Source organism: Phoenix dactylifera, unplaced genomic scaffold, assembly GCF_009389715.1.
Source record: "Phoenix dactylifera cultivar Barhee BC4 unplaced genomic scaffold, palm_55x_up_171113_PBpolish2nd_filt_p 000800F, whole genome shotgun sequence".
NCBI lineage: Eukaryota > Viridiplantae > Streptophyta > Magnoliopsida > Arecales > Arecaceae > Phoenix > Phoenix dactylifera.
Window position 1 is genome coordinate 187,496 of NW_024068167.1, and position 23,142 is coordinate 210,637.

General features: G+C 36.2%; 1 protein-coding gene across 3 annotated transcripts; it reads right to left on the minus strand.

Annotated features, from left to right (window-relative positions):
- Positions 1 to 71: 71 nt before the first annotated feature.
- Positions 72 to 22,583, minus strand: LOC103721795 (stomatal closure-related actin-binding protein 1-like). Of its 3 annotated transcripts, none has more exons than XM_008812134.4 (13): positions 22,326 to 22,583; positions 21,502 to 21,793; positions 21,131 to 21,253; positions 20,253 to 20,345; positions 15,669 to 15,809; positions 11,955 to 12,023; positions 11,622 to 11,705; positions 9,581 to 9,761; positions 6,568 to 6,684; positions 5,773 to 5,831; positions 5,326 to 5,460; positions 1,149 to 1,298; positions 72 to 536 (listed from the first exon to the last, which is right to left on the minus strand). In XM_008812134.4, exons 2-13 carry the CDS (start codon positions 21,772 to 21,774, stop codon positions 492 to 494), a joined length of 1,470 nt encoding a protein of 489 aa, XP_008810356.1. In that variant the 5' UTR covers positions 21,775 to 21,793; positions 22,326 to 22,583; the 3' UTR covers positions 72 to 491. The 3 variants fall into 3 exon arrangements, with proteins under 3 accessions (XP_008810356.1, XP_008810354.1, XP_038976329.1); XM_008812132.4 differs by having other exon boundaries at positions 11,955 to 12,026; positions 22,326 to 22,582; XM_039120401.1 differs by lacking the exon at positions 72 to 536 and having other exon boundaries at positions 1,234 to 1,312; positions 11,955 to 12,026.
- Positions 22,584 to 23,142: the final 559 nt, after the last annotated feature.

Consider the following 23,142-nt stretch of genomic DNA (forward strand, 5'->3'; position numbering starts at 1 on the left):
ATTATAACAGAGAATCAAGTAGCCGAAGTGTGCTTGGATTGTAGGGGTAGAAGAAGCTATCACAAATGAAGTAAAAAAGAAAAGGCTCTTAGAAATTATTGTGAAAGTATGGGAATGTCAATTCCATCTCTTTATACACTGAAATGTTGGTCTTTAACAGGCCACTATGCCAAAGACAAATCCAGTGGCATCTAGATTAAGAAAAGTAGATCTAGGAAACAAAAGGAAGAAGAATGGTTGAATTTTTTTTCTTCTGGCAGGCAAAGAATGATAATAAAAGCCAAAACAAATTGGTTACAACTTACAATCCACTCTTAAGGCAAAAAAAAGGATGCCTTGATGATGCTCACAATGATAAAAGAAAATCAAACCGCAGAAAAAATGACAAGATCCTAAGTACAATCTATTTTCCATAACTAGATATAATAATACATTTATAACTTTGGGCAAACCACTACTCACTAGGCTACTTAAAATAGTATAAAAGGTTATCAAGTTCCAGAAGAAGCCTGGTCATCTGGTCCAGCAAGTGTGATCTGGTGTGAAGCACACAAATGTAAGACACTAGAGTAATGAAAAAACAAATAATGATATGTATGTGATCTGGGAATCAATGGTAAAAACATGACATCAGATAGAGCTAAAAAGAAAGGCAAACTCTATAAGATTAAAGAAAATACATTCCGTATCAACAGAATCTAAGATTGACACCAACATGACACCTGCATGCTCAACAATAACAATGCAGTCATGGGTCTAACAATTATGATTAACAACAACCCCATACTGAATTGGTAGTTGCTGTTAGTCTTAGTGTGATTTATTTGCAGAAAGATTGGAAATGCCACCTTCCATGTTCAAAGTTGGAAGCCCTCCAGCTGAGGAGAGATGCCAACTAGAAGACCCAAGTCACATTGGAAGTTTTAACGTGGATTATAGATAATCCAGGCCGACAAATGTCAGCTTACCAAGTTGGTAAAATATTTGGTAGGCGTGCTAAGAGACTTGGGATCAAATCCTACCTTCACCAGGGTTTTGGGGTTTAGGAGTACTGGGAGAGGGTGACCCCCCATCATATAGACCATTGCCATCCATCAAAAAGGGCAAAAAAAAGGAGCAAGAAAACAATATCTAGAAGTAATACTTACATTACAATCAAAAGCAAATCTTCGAGCAAGCATCATCGCTGCATTTCTCTCTCTCTCTGATTGAAAGGCTAATGTGAAGGAAAGGCCTTTCTTAACTTGCCAAAAAAGTGTCTGTGCTGCAGCATTTCCGCCACCTCTAACCCCACATAGCTGAACATTAATCACTTAAGCGGCAGTTAGATATATTTTGTGCTATCCCACATGCTTAAAAGCAGTTATAGATACTATCGCCATTCCCAATGACATATAAAGTGCATTAGTTTTTATTTAGACTAATGTAATAAATATTTTACTCTAACATTTCAATTCTACCGGGTCTACAGTGAGAAAAAAAAATCACCTCTTATATATCTGAGTTTATGCGATACAGACCATGTATAATATGCACGCACAGGAATTGGCCTTGTGAAACAATATTTCACTCTGCCAGCATGTCTAGTAACAGGTTAAGCAATTGACAGACACCATGTATAATCAAAAAGCAAGGTTTCGATTCCAGCTAACTCGCTGTTTGCTAGCCAGTCCTTGGGTAATTGGGAAATAAATGCAGGAAAATGCAAATGGACACATCAATGTAAAGGCTAGCCAAGTTTCTGTACAATTACAAGATACATCTGAGGTCTGTACAATTACAAGATACATCTGAGGCTCTGTAGTCTCAACCATTTTTGAGCCTATAGAAGCACAGTAGTCTGATCAAATTTCTCAAACTCAGCGATGTGGGACCAAAATCCATAGCAGCTATTAGCAGGGACCTGATGATGCTGGACTTCAGCTGTTTCTAAGGATGATCCAGCACAACTTAATTTGCACTTCTAGCTGATCATTCATGAGAAGGATTTGGTATGGAATTCACACATGGGAAACGAGTGATGTAGCGTCAGAATTTTGTGAACCATTGATGAAATCCTGGTTCACTCCACTTTTTTTTATTTTCTTCATGTTGGAAAATGTGTTGAAGAAACAGGTGAAAACCAAGCATTAAAAAAATCTAGATAGCGAGAGAAGTAAAAAAATAAGGAAACAGAAATTGTATGCTTTTCAGGCACATTAATGTATCCACTGTCATTAAGACAAATTCCTGGCACTGCAATGGTGCAGATTTTAAATGTCTATCTAAAGAATGTCTATCTCAAGATCTAATGAAACCTCCTATCAGCAGTCTCACCTCACTCTGCTTCAAGCAGTAAGACCAGTGATGTGATCTCAAAATTTGCCAAGCGGAAACAGAAAGGAAAATACTTCAATAGGAGAAATAAGAACTTTAATGTGGAACTTCTCTCTTGTATGTCCATCACATGGAATGACCCAAATAAACAAGTCTTTCAGGACAATCATGTACGAACTGTTCGATAACCATGACATGTTCCCGATGCTGCCAAAATCTGAAGAGGTACAGCATGAAGATTGTGTTTTGATCACTAATGCTGTACCAAAATCTGAAGTAGGTTCAGCATGAAGATTGTGCTTTGATCAATAATGCTCAAAAGCTTCTCAAAACTTCGGAGAGATTTATCAAATTAAAAAGGAGTTTGACTTCACTTAAAAAAATTTAAGGAAATAGAGATTGCAAGATCTTAAAGAAAACACAAACACTAAATGGCACCAATGGTGGGTCTTGGCATGGTCAATTCCACCTAGCAGTCTTTGATAGTTAAGAGTCTGAGTGTAGCAAAGTATTGGGTTACCGGGTAGATGTGAGATGATGTGCATGTGTGAATGTTGATTAGCAGGTACATTATTAGGCTAGGGAATGAACATAAAAACGAATGCATGAGTTAGCTATACTAAAAAATGCATGTACAAGCCTGTATTTAGGGAATTGAAGCAAGGTGCATATGTGACTTTGTAAAGGACTAAGGTTTGGGTGTAAAAATAGATGCAAAGCATTAGTGTGGGAATTAGTAATGGGCATCCAAGGGTGTTTACAAGTAGGGGGTGTGCATGAGTCGGGTTGGACCGGTTTGAAGCTAAACCTGAAACCGAACCAATTTAAACTGGTTTTTCCTAAATCCGAAACGGATACCGAACTGAACATCTACAAAAACCGCTTAAGACCGACCTAAAAAATTCGATTCAGTTCGGTCTGGTTTATCAGGTTGATAGTCAATGGGTTGGGCTAAATGGGCCAAGCTAAGTCAAAATATAAAAAAATTCATTTTATATAGCACTGATATTCAATGGACTAGACTAAATGGGCTGGACTAACTCTAAACATAAAAAATTTATTTTATATATAAAAGAAAATATAAGAAAAAATTAAAACTTGAAATTTATATATATAGGCACATATGGTTCGGGTCGGGTCAAATCGGTTTTGAATATATATTTGTATATATGCACATGGGTTTGATTAGGTCGGGTCTAGTCAATTTGAATCAGTTTTCTAAAAACTCAAACTGAAACTGAATCGAATCTTTTTGGTTCAAAACTTTCTCAAAAGCCAAACCGAATTTTAAAAATAGCAATATAAAGCGAACGGAAGAGTCCAGCTCGGGTTGGGTTTGCAGTTTGGCCTGTCTTTTTTTTTTTTTTTTTTTTGCACAGTCCTATTTACAGGCACCATAATAGGTGTGTGTTGATGCACTAGCGAGTCTAGGTAATCCTTGGGTGTATATGGGTGTATCGGCGGATTTGTATGGATTCAGTAGTACGTGTAAAAAGGTGTTTAGTTGGGTGTGAGTTAGTGTAGATGAGGGTTGAGTTATGAGTGAAATTTTTTACATCTTGAGAGTCATTAGGATAAAATGGTGGCCTAACCCCTAATTAAAATGGTATTTTTTTTGCATTGAGAGTTTTAAGCAAGGTTCGCCGTGCTGGTGCTGGAGCACGTTATGGTTGGCCGGTGGCACAGTTTGGTACGCCCCTGTGTCTTTCCGTGTCGGGCCCGTACTGACACAGCAGAGAGGGTGAGGGAGAGGGAGAACAGAAGAGAGGAAAAGAGAGGGGGAGAGGGAGAGAGAAGAGGGGCTTCAGAGGCAGCTAGAGGACACCGAAGGGCCCCAAAGGGCTGGAGGAGGGGCTTCACCCACCGGACCCCTGTTTCGTTCAAAACAAGGGTCGATCGGGGCCCCTTGAAATTTTAAGTGAAGTCGGCAAGGGTATTGCCGACTTCACTTACAATTTGGGCTCCTTTTTATTTTAGAAATTTTAAGTGAAGACAGCAAAGGGGTTATTTTAGAACTTTATCTTAAGGCTCTACCATTAAAAAAAGCATATCCTTTAGGACTCCTCTCAGATTATCGGATAGCTTTTAATTCCTTTTAGGTCATTGAACTCTCAAGACCCTTCAACCTCAATGGCACAACTAAGATAGTAGAGTTTAATAAAAGATTAAACTGTCGTCCCCCCTCCTTATGATCTTATTCTTCATATGTGAGAGATCCAGAGAGAGGGAAAATATAATTCTCAACTTCAATGCTTGGGACATGGGTGCTCCTCATAAGTTCAAGGTGCTCTATTTCCTTCAATAGCTCAACCCTTGTTCTTTGACTCGTCAAGTCACCTACATTACTATGTTTTCTCAAATATAACTAGGAAGGCGAAGAGTGCTTTTTCACCTAATAGTTTTTTATCCAATATTTTGGACTGTACCACTTTATCTATATTTTATGCTCAATATTAGATATCAATGTCTAGATAAATTCCATCTTTTAGTGTTGAATAAAATGCTTCAAGCAGTGGTTAGTCATGATGGGAACTGTAACTCTGCCCCATAGACATAATCCTCACTCTGTCCTTGCAGGTGACAAATTAATTTGCAGACATGCCTCTGGCACTTACATTTTTTCATATCAATAGCTTCATTACCGAGAAACCAATGGTCGCTTAATTGCTAAATTGCCGGTATAAGCAATTCTCTTACCCACTAAGTCTAGACATTTTAGATTTTTTACATGCATGACAAATGGAAAGAGAATTTACTATAGATAAGGAGAGATCAGCATTCCTCATGAAATTATTCAATATCTGATGCAGTTAAAGTTTAAAGTTTTAGTAAGAAGATTTTAAATATAAAATTTCCCCAAGCAAGTAATCAATTTCTAATCAACAGGTTAAGTAATTGTAGATCTAACCAACAATGTGCTGGACAAATAAGAACCATATTTTCCATAATTTAGTTGGTCAATTATCTTCATACTGCACAAAATTACACAAATCTTAGATAGATCATTACCTGCATTGAAGAGGAATAAAATTCCCGAGCCAATATCGTCTTTCCTTTACTAAGTTTGATACTCAGCCTACCAACGTGAAACACATGAATAGAGTTTGAGGCATGATTTTCACCATTCATCCGAATAAGAACTACCTGCAACAAGCATCCAAAAGTTCAAATTTAATTAGAGGGCACCAAATGTAATTTCAGAATTCACAAGTGAAAGCATAAAAGCATATGCTGAAACGTCAATACCAAACTGATCATTCAATACCCTTCCTACATTTTACAAAAATTCAAAGACTATCAAGTTGCAAAAATTTAAAGATTATCAAGTTGTACCAGAATCAATTATCATAAATGCAATTAATTAGTTTGATTAGAAATGTCATGGTGTGATATCTGGTTAAATCACTAGCAAATATCTAAATATAAAGAAGTGTTAGAAACAAGATGAAGACATACATTGAACTCAGTTTCATGTTTTCGAAGCAGTGCCTCTACATAGCTTCCTAGTCCTGCAGCTGTTCAAGATACCAAATCAGCATAATTTTCATTTGGGTGATAAAAATTCACTATATCGGTAGTCATAAATGCTTAAATATTAACAAGTAAATTACCTAACTATTAACAAGTAAATTACCTAGTGAAGACTAAATCCTTAATCTTTAAACGAATAGATGAAAATGATGGATTATTAGATATCGTTCAGCATAACTGCTATATTCCACATGCATGGTGCAGTATTCACAGAAAGCTCAAACCTTCGTAAGCACTCTAACAAAGACATTATGTTTGATATGAGGCATTTACAAACATTAAAAAACATTCAGCTGTACCTTTATTTGCAGAATTCTTTTTCAGAAAAAGGGAAAAAAGATATAGTGCAGTTCTAGACCACCAATGTAACCAAACTACCTTCCCCGCAACACCCATTATTTAGAAAGATATAAAAGAAGGTTGCATACAATAAGTGCACATCCAGTTCTTCCAACATATGAAGAAAAACTCCGACATGCTCCAAGAATCAGAAAATAGCCTGACAACATCAGTTCCTTTAAGTCAATGTAGAATCTGACTTAATAACATTGTGCATCTAGATTTGACAGCACAACTTAACTTTTTGAATATTTAAGTTTTACACAGTATGATGCAAAGCTATAGCTATATGAATTGGATTTTTTTTAACATAAAAAAAGAGCTTTAAACTTGAGCAAATAACAGCTGATATTGCTGAGTCATGAAAGAGAAGAACCAAACCAGGATCTATTGGACCAGTTGTTGCAATTGTTATGCTTTCAGCACCTAAAACAATTTCTGCTTGCAAGAGGCGCCCAACATCAAAAGGCTCTGGAGAGTACACTGATTTTGTTGCTCCTGCATGTTATATAATATTGAAATATCAAAGAAAAAATGACAATTGAAACATGAAAAAACAATTCAAAACAAATATGTTCTCCTAGCGGTAAAAGTTAAAATATAAGGAGAACAATAGGAACTTGTGCATTGTCAACAATAGTAACAGAATTTGCTGAGAAGAACTTGTAAATTATTTGTGTTGATAGTTTAACTGAATGATATATAATCAATCCCAAATGCATTGGAAATATATTATTAAATTTTTTATATTTTTGAATAAAACATGAATTTATGAATTATTGTTTCATTAATAGCCATTGCTTTGGAGGTTTTACGGCCATGTGAGGCGTTGACGTGAGCCATGGTCATAGAGGGACCAGGTTGGAAATGGGCTTTTACCTGGGAGTTAAAACATTATTTCTTTGAAAGGTAGCATTAAATACTACCACGGTCGGCGAAACCGTCCCGAATCGAAAAATTCGGGCCGTACTGAGCTGTATCGATAGCGAACCAGGATAGTTCCAACGAAAAGCCGTCGACGGAGAGGGAGAAGGAAAGAGAGGAAAAGAGAGAGAAAGCGAGCAAAGGAGAGAGGGAGAGGGAGAGGAAGAAAAAGAGAGGGAGGTGGAGGCTGGCCTCCGTCGGCCCTCCTTCCTCTCCCTCCCTCTCTCCCTTCTCTCTCTCTTTTGTGCTCTTCCGTTCTCCCTCGCCTCCTCTACTGTGTCGGTAGGAGCCCAGCACGAAACGGTATGGAGGCATACCAACCTATGCCGCTGGGCAACTGGTCTGGGCTCCGGTCTCGGTACAGCAAACCTTGAATACTACTCTAAAACTCTTTTTCCTTCTCTATTTTCTCTCCTCTACCGTTCTATGTTTTCTTCTCTTCTTCTTATCCTTCCATCCATCTACGATCCATAATTTCATCTCATCCTCCTCTTTTTTGCTTTAACAGTATCCTCTTCTATTTAAGTTTAGATTATATATATGATAATAAATGCTGAATTTTTATAAATATTCCTAATTTTTCCAAACTATTTCCAAATTTACTGGATTTTTTCCAAATTGTGAATTTCTTAGTCTCTTCGAATTGTTCTCAAACACTGAACTTGTGGCTATATTGTTAGCCATAAGAGGTAGAAGATTCCAAACAGTAAACACGGAAAGAAAATAAAATGTGCAAGGAGTAAATTAGTTGATAAACAACATTAATAGAATAAATTAGTTGGAGACTACAAAGATAGCATAATTCACCTATCTATGAAAGATGATGTAATTGATGCATTGCATAGAAGTGGGACATCAAAGAAAACTAATAGTGCAGCATAGTGGACCTCATATTGAAAGATGCCTTTAGGCAATTTTTACTTTAGAGAAACCAAATGATACTGTTGTCATATTACTATTGGCTACATTCATCATGTCTAATCATATATATGATCTAACATTAAAGAAAGTCAGAGAGGGAATCTCAGCAAATTAAAGTCCAAACGAAGAGGAGAACTCGTCACAAAATTGTAGGGAGAAAAGAATGTCTTAGAAGCTTTTACATAAAAATTCTGCATAATTGATTCTAGTAATATTTTCTCACTGTCTTTATTAGCAAGGTTTTGATCTCCCAAGTTCTTTTAAGGACCTATCAGTAAAGAATAAACAAATGTAATCCTATTTTTTCCTTTTTGCTAAGGATGATTTATATGGGGAGATTACAGTTGTAACTAGTGGTCCAAAATAAAGAAGGTTAAAAACATCCACGAGCAGGAGTAAAGCTGTTGCATAGAAACATGGCAGTAAAATCATCATTGTCTAGCAAAAGGGTCAATTCCTCTACTCATTCCCGAAATCGCTCAAACCCTAGGAAATCCCCAATCCACCAAACCCTAGATCCGCCCCCTTTTGCATCTATCCACAGATCCAAAAATCTCCTAATAAATGCACGAAGAGAGAGAAACCCTAACCCTGGACACGGTGGGGCGCCTCAATCAAGTGGCCTCGAGATTGGATGGATGGCGGATCGAATTGAAGGCGCAAGATGAGCGAGAGATCGAGCTTGAGGAGGAGGTGAGCTTGGTGGGGGAGGAGATGGGATCAGCAACATCAAGGGATTTTGAGAGAGATTTTGTTCACAGTTTCACGATCTAATGAATGAGAGAGATAGAGAGGAGATGGTCGCATAGTTGGTAGAGGAGGGTAGGCAAGAAGCCGGGAGGGGGGCTCTTGAACCATTGCGAGGTTGGAGGGGGAGCAAACCATCACGAGCCATTTTCATAACCACACAGGGGGTGGTTTTATGAGGTTTTATAACTAAACTGAAGAGAACCCCTAAACCATTACAACCTGGCATCGGTTCAGTTCAATACAGGCCAAACCACCCGATTTAGGTCAATTCGGCAATCATTGATCAAGAGGTTGAAGGAATTGTGCATTTGAAGAAGATCTAATCGCTTTATTCACCATAACTGTAGTCCCTTACAACTAAAAGTGCAGGCCAAGAGGTTAAATGAGTTGCTATTACAAATCAAGGGATACATTAGGTGATAAGATCAGAATTTCTTTAGATGCAAATAAGAGCGACCACAATAATGAGACATTGCAGAGTGGCGAACGCAATTGCTTGGACTTCTATAGTATAGAGATTGGAAGAGGATAAAAAAATAAAGAAAAATAAGTAAAACGATAATTGTATCCAGCACTAACACTAAATAAAAATAAGATAATCATTCAAATGTCCAAAATCATAGTTAGAAGGTTCTATAAATTCATTGTGATTTGCCATATTGAAGGCATAAAAATTTATATTTCAAAATTATGGAGCTATAAATGAAGTTGGGAAATTATATGGTTAAATTTCTATTGGTCTTACAAGAAGAGGAGTTTACATACAAAAGTGAAAAAGGAACAAATGTGAGATATATACCTGGAATTAATTCCTTTTTGTTTCCTTCTGATTGTATACGATACCACTGAATTGCGCAAGTTGAGATATCCGGAGCAGTATCTTCTCGGGGAATAATATGTAAAGATGAACCTAAACTTTCAAGACCTTCTAACTCATACAACTGGTTCATGTTTTCCTCAAGCCTTTTGTTCCTTGCCAGCTGCAGAAAAGCAATGGTAAACAACCAAAATGGTCAACAAAATGATGCCTTACTCAGTTGCATGTGTAGATATGCATTGTATCACCTGTTTGGTTATTTAAAATAAACTTTTCTTGACAGATTCACCACTAGGAATTTGTTTTATTAATTTCCACTTCAGAAGTTTATTATAAAATACAGATATGGGATGAAAAGTTTTGACAGCCTGAACTTATAGTTAGGAGCTAGTAGGATAATTTGAAGCTAACCACTACACTCAGATATTCAGCATATCTGACCAATTCAAGGTGGAAAGGGGGGTTTCTCCCTCAATAAAGCTTCGACAAAGTTGAGTCAAAATGTCCCTTTCAAGATAAATTCACAAGGGAGCCAACAATTGTTAGCTCAATTGTTGACAACTCCCCCCAAGGCTTGCCCTAGGAGAAGATCCAGGGTTCAAATCCTGTGTATTGCTCAAGAAATATAAATTCATAAGGAAGTGGTTTAGCATCTACTCCAGCACACATTGGTTAGTTAGTAAGATACATGGATTTGGTTTTCTGCCTAAGAAAGGGACCCAAGCTTCCTAGTAACTCAGCTAGCTGGTGATTCAACATAAATTCTACATTTTGGCAATAGGCCAACTTTGGGATGACAGCACGGAGATCTGTGTTTCTTTCTAGAGTAAACATCTAACAATTATAATAAGCAAAATGATATGACAGATGAGAAATCATGGAAATGGAAACAGCTTCAGACTGAAAATGGACAGCATAAAAGCACTACATGTGAATTGAACTAGGTCGACAATCATAGTAATAATGCAAGTTGTATTTGTAATCTTGGAACTACTTTAAAAAATGCCAGAAAGATAATAAACAGAAAAAAGTATCCAAAATCCCTTCCTATATATAATAGGAACCAAGGTCTGTAATTTCAATACTGGGCACCATACCAGTACATTACCGATTTGGTACAATATAATAGTGATATGGTAATAAATGCACCTATTGCTGAGATAGCTCCCAGCCCTTTCTTTCTCACTCTTTATCAAGGTACCTAGTAGAACTGGGCAGTTCCATGTGGTTCAGACTTGTACGGACCAGTTACCATACTGAATTGGTTTTGCACTGTTTCGGTTATGCCTCAAACCGAGCAATTCAGGTCGGTTTTGCAGTCCTTGATGGGAATTCTTGAACAACTGTTGGTCATTAAATCAACCACCTCATGTAATCAATGCAAGATAGGAAAGCATTTGAGACAAATCTAGAATGCCCATAAATACTTAGCACCAATTTTTCTCCCTTCTTATCATGTCTATTAAAATCCCAACACTTCACGTGCCTCTTTATTTTTAAGTCCCATTGGACATAGGCACATGCATGAAGAAAAGGATGAATTTTTCTACGTCTTGCTAGATGTAGATGCTTGATTTGATCTTATGAACAGCGAGATTGATCAGATTAAATAAGTGATGTAGATGCTTGATTTGATCTTATGAACAGCTATCCGTTATTAATGGAAAATCTCCCAAGCATTCATCTGTAGTACTACAATTTATTTATGCCCAACTATCAAGTGATTAGAGGGGACAAAAAAAAAGAAAAAAAAATCGTGCACAGTTAACAATCATCCATATTGTCCTCGCATGCATAGCACATGCTAATATCTAGTATGTTACAAGCAATGATGTGAATGTACTTTAACTTTTCAAGTGAATTGAGGCTTGTCCCAGTGGTCACACTCCCTTGCTTAGCAACCAAAGGTTCTGGGCTTGATTCATAGATAGTGCATCCCAGAAATCTCTCACTCTCAAAAAAAAAAGAATAGGAAATACCTAAGTCTACTACAACTAGAAGGATTTTTTGGTGAGGAATGTACCTCTTTCCTAAGCTGAACAGAAGACATAGACTTCTCAGCATACTGAATACGCAAAGCTTGAAGTTCATGTTCCATGTGCATAACCTACAACATGTGTCCAGTCATCTCATTAATATTTGCATGTATATTAATTGCAAGCTCAGGAAATTTGGTATTCCAATTCAATGCTATTAGAAAAACAAGAAGCTAACCACAAAAAGGATAACCATGTTAATATAATAAGTACACACTAGAGCAAACTAAAAATAATGGAATTTGGTGTTGGCTGAAATGTTTTAAAGAAAAAAGGGCTCCAGATTGTTATCTATATGTACAAGGACATGGAAAACTTACCCTGCTGGGCTGATGTAGCATTTTGATTCTTCGTGCCTCTTGAACTTCTCTCATCAACTGTTCGAAATCCTTCTGATTTTGATGAACAAAATATAAAAAATAAATAAAGACACCAAAATCATAGGTTGACTTGGAATAGCAACCAGCTGAAACAGTAGCAAGCAAAATCTGCTCCACAGCAACAGTTAGGCGATTGAAAGACCTGCATGATAATCCAAAGGATACTATATCTATCTCTGCTCTCTGACTTATTCTTTTGTCAATTATGAAATATATGAGAAAAGGTAAATCATAGTAACTACAGATCGATGAGTGTGGTATTTTTTGGGCTCTTTTCCAAAATTCATTACTTCAGCACAAAATTAGCTCCAAACTTGTTCAAATAACAGCACTAAATATATTTCATGAATGAACTTTAAGGTATTGAAGTAAAATTCCTCATAAATTTTAGGGTTTTTTAAATGTATACCCTCCTAAATATGCAAAATTGCATGAATACCCTCGAAAAGTTGCTATTTGCATGTATACCCTTATAAAACACTTATATTGCATATATATCCTTCTTTTTCTTTTTTTTTTACGTATATACCCATGCCATCTAATGCCGTTAAGAAATGAGCAGTTTAAATTTCAAAAGACTACAATACCCTTAATGGGTAGAAATACAAAAAAAAAAAATTTATAAGGGTATATATGCAAATAGCAATTTTACGAGTGCATTCATGCAACTTCATATATTTAGGAGGGTATGCACTAGCAAAACTTATTAAAAATGATCAAAACTCATCTAAGACTTGCCAAGTCTTTTATGACTCGGTTGAACCGATAAATAAAAAACAGGTTAAGTCACATTTTTAATTTTTCTTTGTTTACGATCTTAACTCGATCAAGAATATTGGACAACCATTTTGATAATGCTATTCTCCCATTTGATGTTGATGTAATTATCATTATTGAGTCTATGATATCTATATATTCTTCATTAATTAGAAGATTGAGGCATATTGAATTTAAATTAATTATAGATGTCTAGATTAGTAAAATATTTTTAGTGATTCATAAATGGTGAGTTGTTGTTCCTTTGTTGATGCAACAATTTCAAGACTTACCATAAATGGTGGTAACATACCTAATATTGTATTCAGGATCAATTAATATTCAAAATAATATGCAAATGGCTTTTAGAAATACCAGACTCTAACAAGTATCTAGTTCCTGGCTTAATAGAAAATTTGAAATCAAACCATTTGTTAAACCTATGTCAGTAAGTTTTGTTTGAACCAAAAAATATTAAAGTTTTAAAGAAGTTGGAGATATCTAGTGAATAAGTAAATAATAAAGCGTAGGAAGCAGATAAAGGTCATGTACATCCTTTCGACATCAATGATTTACGTTAATATAGCATGACACATCAAGATTCTTCAGCACCCATGCCTTGCTTGTACGGAGACATGACAAGCTGAACATTATGGCAATTTAGAAGCTTGCCAAGGGTCTTCAAATATGAAAAATCATTGTAGTTTCTGCTAGCTGCTAGTTTGATAAAGGGAAATAGAAAATTTTATTTTTTTTCCAAAAACTCTTTTTATTTCAATATTCCACTCAACAGAACCATTGAAGTTGGTTCATTCCAAGACATGTTTCTTCCAAGCAAGCATCTAAAAGCAAGACCTTTTCTTTTCATAATTCATCAAAGTGCATTTCTTACAAGAGTAGATAAAAGTATTGAAATGATCAAGCAGTACTAAAGGAGCATATAGAAGTCAAGAGTGATCATGGAATTGATTGTTTATTAATGAGATAGTGTCAGAAACAAACTAAGATTGCCCTCTGCTTTTCGAGAGGCATCATCAAACTTGATTACAAAATCTACCCTATTACTCAATAACAAAATGTGGTCTCGGATAGGTATAATAAACATTTGATGGAAGTAGCTTTTGGTAAGAATATTTTAGATATTAGGTGGAATGTCTGCACACATTGGGGCGTATGACATCCATCTTGCAAAATCATGAATCTACTGCAGGAAATCTTCCACATACCTACATGCAGGAAGCCACTAATCAAGTGCTTGAACATTTCTAGATACGTTTGTTGGTACCAAAGGCAATGCAAAAAATCTAGAAGGCCAGAAATCTAAGTCATCCTGTTTTCTGTCATGAACAGAGAATCACAGAGATAATTGGCCTCACTTTAAGGATCTATATGTCACAAGAGGCATTTAGTAAATCATCATCATGGTGATTGATAGAGAAGTCACCATTTCCAGAACCCCAAGTTTGATAAAGAGACCACATACATGTTTGTTGCAGGAACAAGGGAAGATATGCACTTGATTTTTTGACACAAAATCCGCACCTCGCAATTCTAGACTGCAGAAAATATACCAGACCACACACCTCTCATAATTTTCAGCTTGTTCTGTAAATAAAAGCAACTAAGTATACAGGTCATAAAGCAAAATTAAATTTGAGGTGGAAAGGAAATAGATGAAAAAAAGTGAGAATGTGGGAAAAACGGAGTATATTTAGAGAGAAGAGTAGATAGAGGAAAACAGGTAGGAAGGGACATACACCCCTTCATTTTTTCTCTCTCTCACACTGAAATCTTAAAATATTGTGTCCACCATTCATGGATACTGAACTACAATATTACAGGATATCATCAAGAGCAAGAGTATTATGGGAGGCACAAAGGATCAAAGCTATGGTGGGATTTGATACCATGTCACCCATCAAGGCAAGAGAGTTGGATGGTTGTAGAATAACGTTCTATCTTCTTGCAAAAAATGAAAGAGAGTTTATATGCAAGGATTTACATTAACTTGGTGGTGAGGCAACCACCATAACAGTAAGGACATAAGTATCCATATATAGAACACTACATTTTCAGTCCTACTCCTTTTCAGTTTAGATGATGAAGATATCACACTATGTTTTACCCATTTCATCTCTACTTGGAGACATGTGCCAAACGAATTGACTGTATTATGAAATTTCACTTGTTCATTCTTTGTAAACTTAATTGCTTATGTGAAAGAAGATCGCCACAAGGTTCACTTAATCTTGAAAGAGTTGACGCCAAGGTTCACCATCTCGGTACTGGATCCCTTACCGGTACATGCTGGTACAGTGTCCTTACATCCATTATGGTGGTCAGTTCGGCATACTGAGACCCAACACACCCAAAATACCGAGTCTCAATTCAGTACTGCTATGGTACAGTACTTCCGGTAGGGGACAGTATGCACCAATATAGTGAACCATGCTTGACACAAAGGAAAGAGGAAAGATTTAGTACTAGATAATGCATTCATCTATGAGACAAAAATTATAGGCCAAAGAGCCAGAATGATAGAAGAAATCCAAACTGAAACACACTCCTCTTCGAGAAACATACACAAACCAGAAATAACATAAAAATAACATGAAAGATGAGAACATGTCCAATCATTGATTGAGTTAGCATATCCAAAACAGATGACTAGGGCCACAAAAAAGACAAATAGAAGCATGTCAAAGTGAGGAATATTTAATTAAAAAGCAAGCACAATAATATAGCCATTTGTTTTGCTCCATGGTACTAAATACTGCGATATTAGATCAGCTCCATTGAAGATCTGAATAAACAATCTAAAGATCATCTATAGAATAGATTATAAGTAGATAACAAAAGTAAGATCATTGACTACATTAGAAGACATTTTAGATGCACCTGCTTCTCTGTGCTTCTGGTTTTCATTTCATGTTCATGAAAAGCCTGTACAACTCTCTGCGCTGCTGCTCTAGCACTTTCAATTTTCACACGAGCACAAGCCCTTTCCTCTTCAACCACTTTTTTGGCATCTTCAGAAGCCTAGAAACAGTGTGAACTAATTAGATCCAGTAGAAACTCATCGTTAGAATATGATAAAGATAGCTCTGCTGGTAGTAATAAAATAGAAGAGCTTAATGACAGTGAAACAAAGAAACAACTTAAGGGCGCTGATTTGTCTTCAGTATAGTTATATGACTTAGCTGCTTCCGATGGATCTTTTTCTCTTAGTAAATAGGTTATGAGTATGAGGATCGGCTGCATTGTTGTGGGGTTTTTTCAGATGAATTTGTCCTTCCTTATTTATTGATTAAACTCATATTACCAAGGATTGAAATCCCAATATCAGTACTTAGTCTCATCCAGGTTCATTACAGTATTGGATGGGTTGAGATGGACTATAATGATCATTAGCAATAAAAATAAAGAGGAAACCGGGATGTCAAACTGTCTCATGCATTGGGACACAACTGTCCCAGTCAGTCTAGCAAATGATAACCAAGACAATTGGGAAGTTCTGGTTCATGAGCAAACATTATCTCGGAGGCGTCTGGGGTAAGTTCTCTTGTTGGAAAGGTACAGCTCCAGCATGATGCAATGTGGCATGAATCCTTGCATACCATTATGCATATTAGAACAATTAGAAGAGATTTTGACCATGTATAGTAGCATTAGCATGCATAAACAACACAAATTTACCTACTTTGTGTGCTAAGTGCAGAGCTACAACATATTACTGGTGCATCTATTAGGCTTGACCCCTCAATATACAATTATTTGCATCACGATAATGCAGAACTTGTTCCTTAGATTAGATGATAGCATAACATCAGATCAACATCCTAGGCATTGAAATAGCTCCATATTCCTGATAAGCTACATCATCTCATCCTTTGGCAGCTCCACTGTCATACTAAAGCATCGACCTATCCTCTTCTTGCTTACATTTTCACCAGAACCAATGACTTCACAAGATTTGATACAGGAGCTCAGTTACCTATCTTAGCTTGAAGAGGATAAAGAGTAGTTGAGGCATTTTGTTTTCAGTTATACTTCATTTTTGAGCTTATTACTTAGGCTATATTTTTTGCTAAGTTTTCTAGTCCTATTTTAAGAAGGATTCGTGCCTATGGATCCTATTTAGGTACAGGTTGGGTCAGAAATCTTTTCAGATCACCAAGATTGTATTTTGAGGTACTTTTGATGGTTCCATTTGGGGTTGAGCAGAATCTGCATTTTGCAATTGTTGGAAGTTTTGATTTCCATTTGTGTAGGAAGGACTTGAGGAATAAGATGTCTATAAAGGGGGAGGTTCACTTCTTCATCTAAACAATTTTATGAATTAATTGTTTTCTCACGTCTAATTTTACAATGGAAGTGTGAGGCTTTCAAAGCCTTCTACAAAGCCTAAGTTTCATAGTGGAGTGAGACTACCAGATATTATCTGCTTTTTTGTCCTTGCTAATTTTGCTTTTATTTTGACCTATCTTTCTTTTACTCATTCTTGACAATATATATATTTGTATGTGAAATGTATGTATATATACACATTGTTTTCCCAGTTCACATCAATTTTGGACCTATGTCCTTTGTTTCATATAAAAATCAGATGTTTTCTAGAAAATTCCAGCAGGCACTTGATTTTGGTTATTTCGTCTATAACCCTAAAACCCAATTTAGGCCCTAGAATCCTGAACCAAGGTAAAATAATAGTTTTCTAACACCTTGCCTAAGCGTTTCGGCTTGGATTCAAGCATAAGTTTTGGGTTCCTTGAGTAATGAATGAATGTTTTTGTCAATTGAACATCATGATTAGATCACCTCTACCTAGGAACATGCCATAGGAAGGTAATATTATCATCTTCCACCTTCTCTAAAGGGCCTCTCCAAACATCTCATTGATTGTAGAACATCATTCTCATACTCAACTATCTTTTTCACACCCAAAACAATCTTATTCAGTCCACGTTGCCTGGTTGTTGAGCATATTTTCCTCCTAACCTTTTCCCTTTTCTTGGAATCTCGCGCTTTCATGGAGGTGTACTTCTTTTACTTGTCTTAGGGCATTTGATCACTCTAGATGACTTCTAGTTCTTGCATTTTCATGGAGATCTTTATGCTTCTGAGGTACCAAATTTGAGATTTGACCTACTTGGCATACAACCGGTCTTGCAGCTATTTGAATATAACAACTCAGGACCTCATCCAAAAAGACTAGTCAGAAGGTGTTATTTAGGTTTCTTAGCCCTATATAAGTATCCAAGATCTACCCAATGTATAGCCAATGTGCGACTAAACACACGCACACACGGATCCTCACATACTCTCTCCGTTAAAGCTCTGGCATTCTTACCGAGCTAAAGATTCAAATCCATGCAAATCTAATCACAAACACCACGATTCGCCCATAGTCAGCCCCAATGAGCCCGTGCTGCAGTGCCCTCTAGCCCACATAGGCTATAGGTCGGGTCTGCTTTGATACCATTTGTCACAACCTAAGACCTCATCCAAAAAGGCTAGGCAAAAGATATTATTTTGGCTCCTTGGCTCTATATAAGTACCCAAGATCTACCCAGTGCATAGCCGATGTGGAACTAAACACAGACTTGCACGGATCCTCACATGAACGTGGACTATCATAAATCCTAGTCTTCTTGCATCTTCTTTTAGCCTTCTTGCATCTTCTTGTAGAGTTCTCCTTTTAAAATTGAGGACCTAAGCCATTCATCATCCCTTTGCACACCAGCATATATTGTACTATACTAATGAGCATGTTTTGATCTGTTCTTATCACTTACAACACTCTAGGCCTCTACTAGGTAGTTCCATAAAGTTTTTATTTAACCAACCACAATCATACTCCTGGATTTGTTATTCATCATTGATAATGAGAAATATGCAAATATCTTCTCGGGAGGGGTATCTTCCCAGCAGATTAATTTGTTCCTTATACAAGCTCATAATGTTGCTTAACCAGCTGCTTTTGATAGTGTGATTAGAAAACCATAGAAAGTCGATATCCCTGATAGTACTGAATAGAGATGTATCACAGCTCATGACGTCTTGAGAAAAAGGAAAAATTTGAAAGAGGTATAGAATTAATATCTACTTTACTTTGAAACAATCATTTTTATCTACCACACAAATAAGTACATTCATCTCTCAAAGGTAACCTCTTAATGCATATTAACAAATGTTTCAAATCATGATGTTTTCTGACTTCATTCTCAATCTACAAATGCCACTAGTACCATATAGATATTGTAGCCCACCAAATAAACAACCAAACAACCATTTCAAAGGAAGCTGAAAATTTGTTAAGTAAAATATATTATAATACAAAGAAATTATTATTTGTTCAGAATCAGAACCACTTCAATCTTCGAATAGGTTTACCTATTTACTTATATTATGACTCCCAAAGAAAAAAGTTTTTGATAACAACCTGCAGTTTTAAGGTCCTCTACAATATTAGTAGAGAAGATATTAGAAGGGACCCTTTTTTAGTCTTTTTCCTTCCTGGTTCTGAAGAAAAATGACACAGTATTATAGCAATATGCAAATCCTTAAATCAACTTTTTCTACAGAAGAAAATTTTCCTATAGTATGTTGTCGGTAGCTTAATGTCTATTGGCGGCAATGTAATAACTGGTTCACAAGTCACAAACAATTTTCCTGAGCAATAGAGAAACAAATTCATTTGGTCTTTCCATTCCAATAAAGAAACAAGTTTGTCTGCATTATTTTATCCATAAGCCTCCGTGGACAGAAGCAACATTGTTTATGTTCAAGTGTAATTGAATATACATACCCAGGATGCAATAGATAGATCTTCCAAATGTTCTTTTATTTTGAATGTGTTATTCTTCAAGATCACATCAGGGCCTGTCTGGTTCCCTAATAACTTCGACACAAATATTTGAATAACCTTATTCAAGAAGGTACTTATTCCTTGTTAATCAAGTAAAAATATTCAAGCCCCCCCCCCCCCCCAACACACACACACACACAAAACTCATCAAATAATTTTAACCTGGTTAGAGCCAAATAAGTACCACAAAGGTGGTTTTCCAATTTTCTGAATCCCAAAAGTACCCCTCATTATTGGAGCTTTATTCAGGCATGCAAAAAAGTCTTTCGCTGAATAAACCTGAATGAAGCTGAAAAAGGTGAACTTTATTCAGTTTATCTGGGAACAAACAGGACCTAAGTATGATGAGAATAGAGGGGCAGAGTAGGGAATGGGACTGTAGGTAGTTTAATAAACAATCCAAAGATCTCTTTTCCTTGGGATGGAATAGTAAAAGAAGAGAAAAGGGAAAATAGTTTGCTTACACAGTTATGTGCAATGGTAATCAGGCAGTATAGTTATCGAAGCTTAGATAGCAAAAACAAAGATTGAGTTGGTGAATGTTACACATTTCTAGATGCAAAGTTATAACCGACACAAGCATCAAATAGTACAAAAAAATTCTTCCATACTACCTTTTTAAGAAAGATCGCTAACTTTTTCACTTCTGATTTCTCCTGAAGCAACTCTCCTTCTCTTTGAGCCAGCTGAACTGCTAAAGTCTCCACCTACAAGAAGCACGCATGTCATAATCAAGTTGCATTTTACAGAAAAGAGCATAAATGGAAGCAAAGACAACAGATTATGGCTCATGCAATTGTAACAGATTAAGATATAGAATGATAGTGCAGCATGAATCCTTAGAAAATCACTTCCAGATATTTTGAAAAGGATTCTCCCATAGAAAAACATAAGAATAAAATGCAAATAAGCAATTTGTAGAAGAAATCTAGAAATTATTATTTCTAACATTATTTTGAAAAACTGTCTTCAAGTAATCTTGTTTAATAAATTCAAAATTTCTGTACAAGTAGATGATGTCAACATGGTTTTAAAACATGAGTGTACTCTGTCAATATCTCAGTTTAGTTTACATCACAAATAGAATATTCAAAAACTAAGCCATCAAATATGAATCTGATATCATCCTTCAGAGAATGAAGGACAACTGTCTTCTTCAGTTATATGCAACAACTGTAGTTAAATCAATAAATTTGAGAAATAAGGCATCAACTACAAGAAAAGAGTAGTTCCATCATGTGAAAACATGAGAGATTCTGAGACCAGATGAACATTTGGTGTTATGCTAGGCTTCGACCTTCATATGTTGATTTTGATATACTGTACATGGTCATAAAATATAGTGAATTGTTTACTTATGCACAGAAAAACTGTTTTTTCCACACACAAAAGAACTGAATTATGTTTTGTATAGCACAAGTGGAGATTAAATTCATACATGGTGATGTGATAAGAACAAGAAAGGATATAAGCAAGAATATAGAATACCAACCATAGAGATTGCCTCCTCAAATTCATCCTTATTTTGACCCACCATGCGACCCTTTAGTGATTCAAGTACAACCTTCAATTTCTTCAGAAGGACATGCCGGTCAGTCACTTCTCTCCACTTAGCCTAAAATCCCAAGCAAGATTACATGTAAGACTTAAATGGAATAGTAATTCGTTCACAATAAGAACAGTGACAAAAAACATGAAGAAGAAGACAGTATCAAGTTGAATGGTTGAGAAAGAAAGAGAATATCTGTTGCAAGTTGCATGGCATCTAAGCCAACAGGATTCAAGATTCATAATCTAGAAAATAAAAAACCTTACAAAGGCAACAATGAACATTCATGGATTTAAGATTCATTGTGGCAAAACCTCATTAGACAACTTCGTGGCAGTGTTCAGACCCTTCTCAAATTTCTTAGCCAGGTCACGAACAGAGAGACGCTGTTGCCGCTCTAGCAGCTCGGTAGTCTCTTTTGCAACAATCTCTTTAAGGGATGGTGCTTCAGGCCCTTTGTTCGGCTCGACAATTATACTGTCAGCTCTTATCTTGTAGTTTGAGAATTTTCTAGAAGCAAAGTTCACGTTGTATGTCACAAACCGAACTGCCTCATTCCGCATTTTCTCTCTATAATCAAGCGTCATTGCCCCTAAACCAAGCACTCTGTTTTGCAATCAGAAATCAACCATTTTCACAATAGAATCTATAAGCCAAAAAAAAAGAGTACTAATCCAAGAACACAATATTGAAATTTGAATCATAAGTCGCAATCAAAAAAAAAATCTTGAGTAAAAAGTTTATACATACCGAATTTAATGAATAAATAAATCCACATGTACATCTCTAGGTTAAGAGTGACCAAAAACTAAATAAAAAAATAATGTTGATGCTACTAAAGCACCATATACTACCATAAATCAAAGCAAAAAAGAAAAAAAAAAGTTTCACAATATTACAAAGAGAGAAACACCATACTTCGATGAATTTTGCTTTATCCATAGAAATGTAAATGCGCAAGTGATCTTTTCCAAATCAGAAGACCCCCCTCGCTTCCGAAAACTCAAAAACTAACAGTAAACTTGCAAGAAATTATCTCGATCACGGTGCAAACTTAAAATTAAGAAAACATTATGGCGACATTGAAATTAACGGCAAATCAAGAAATATCTATAGCCCGTTAAACCAGAAAACAAACCCTAGCTCGAGAATCTTCCAGCGCTCGACGCGATTTAGTACCCTTCCCGATCGGGCTATAGCTTCTTGAACTGATTCGCAATAGATTTCCTTCCCTAAATCCTCCTTTTCCTTCTTTCCTCTCTAGGATTTCTTTCTTCCAAGGTATAAAAAATATGGAGATTTTGGAGAGGATTCACACCGCAAGAAAAGGAACCTTTTTTCTTTTGAGCGAAAGGAGTACTGCTCTTTTTGAAAGACAGAGAGAGAGAAATGAGCACGCATGAAAGAAGCTTCGGCTCAAAAGCCCGACTGGATACTTGTGGCGTGGCCCACAGGGTCCAGTTCATGACCATGTCTTATTATTTTGGGCGCGGATCCCACACGAAAAAACATCCCCATGAATTGCGGAACTGCCACCGTCTCTTCTTCCGTCCGTAGCTTCTTGTAAGTTTGAACTCTGAAAGGCATTTTTAGGCGTACATAGTTGCCTTAACCGGAATAAATACTGCTCCAATAGCTGACATGTCCATAACATGGCGACAAGAAATGAAGAATAATTGGATATAAATGGTTCATTCCAACATTGGTTCGGCCGTACCATACCATACTATAAAGGACATTAGTATTTTTAGGAACCATTTTCGTTCCCTTCTAGGTTCGGAAATAGATCCAAATAGTCCGATGCAGAGCCAGTGCAAACTGTACAATGCAATATAATATAAAATATAAAAAAAATCAAATTAATATTTAAATTATTCAAAAAATTTATAAAAATATTATTAAATATCAAAAAAATAAAAATAAAAATAAAAAATAAAAAAATGTCCGGTTCACAA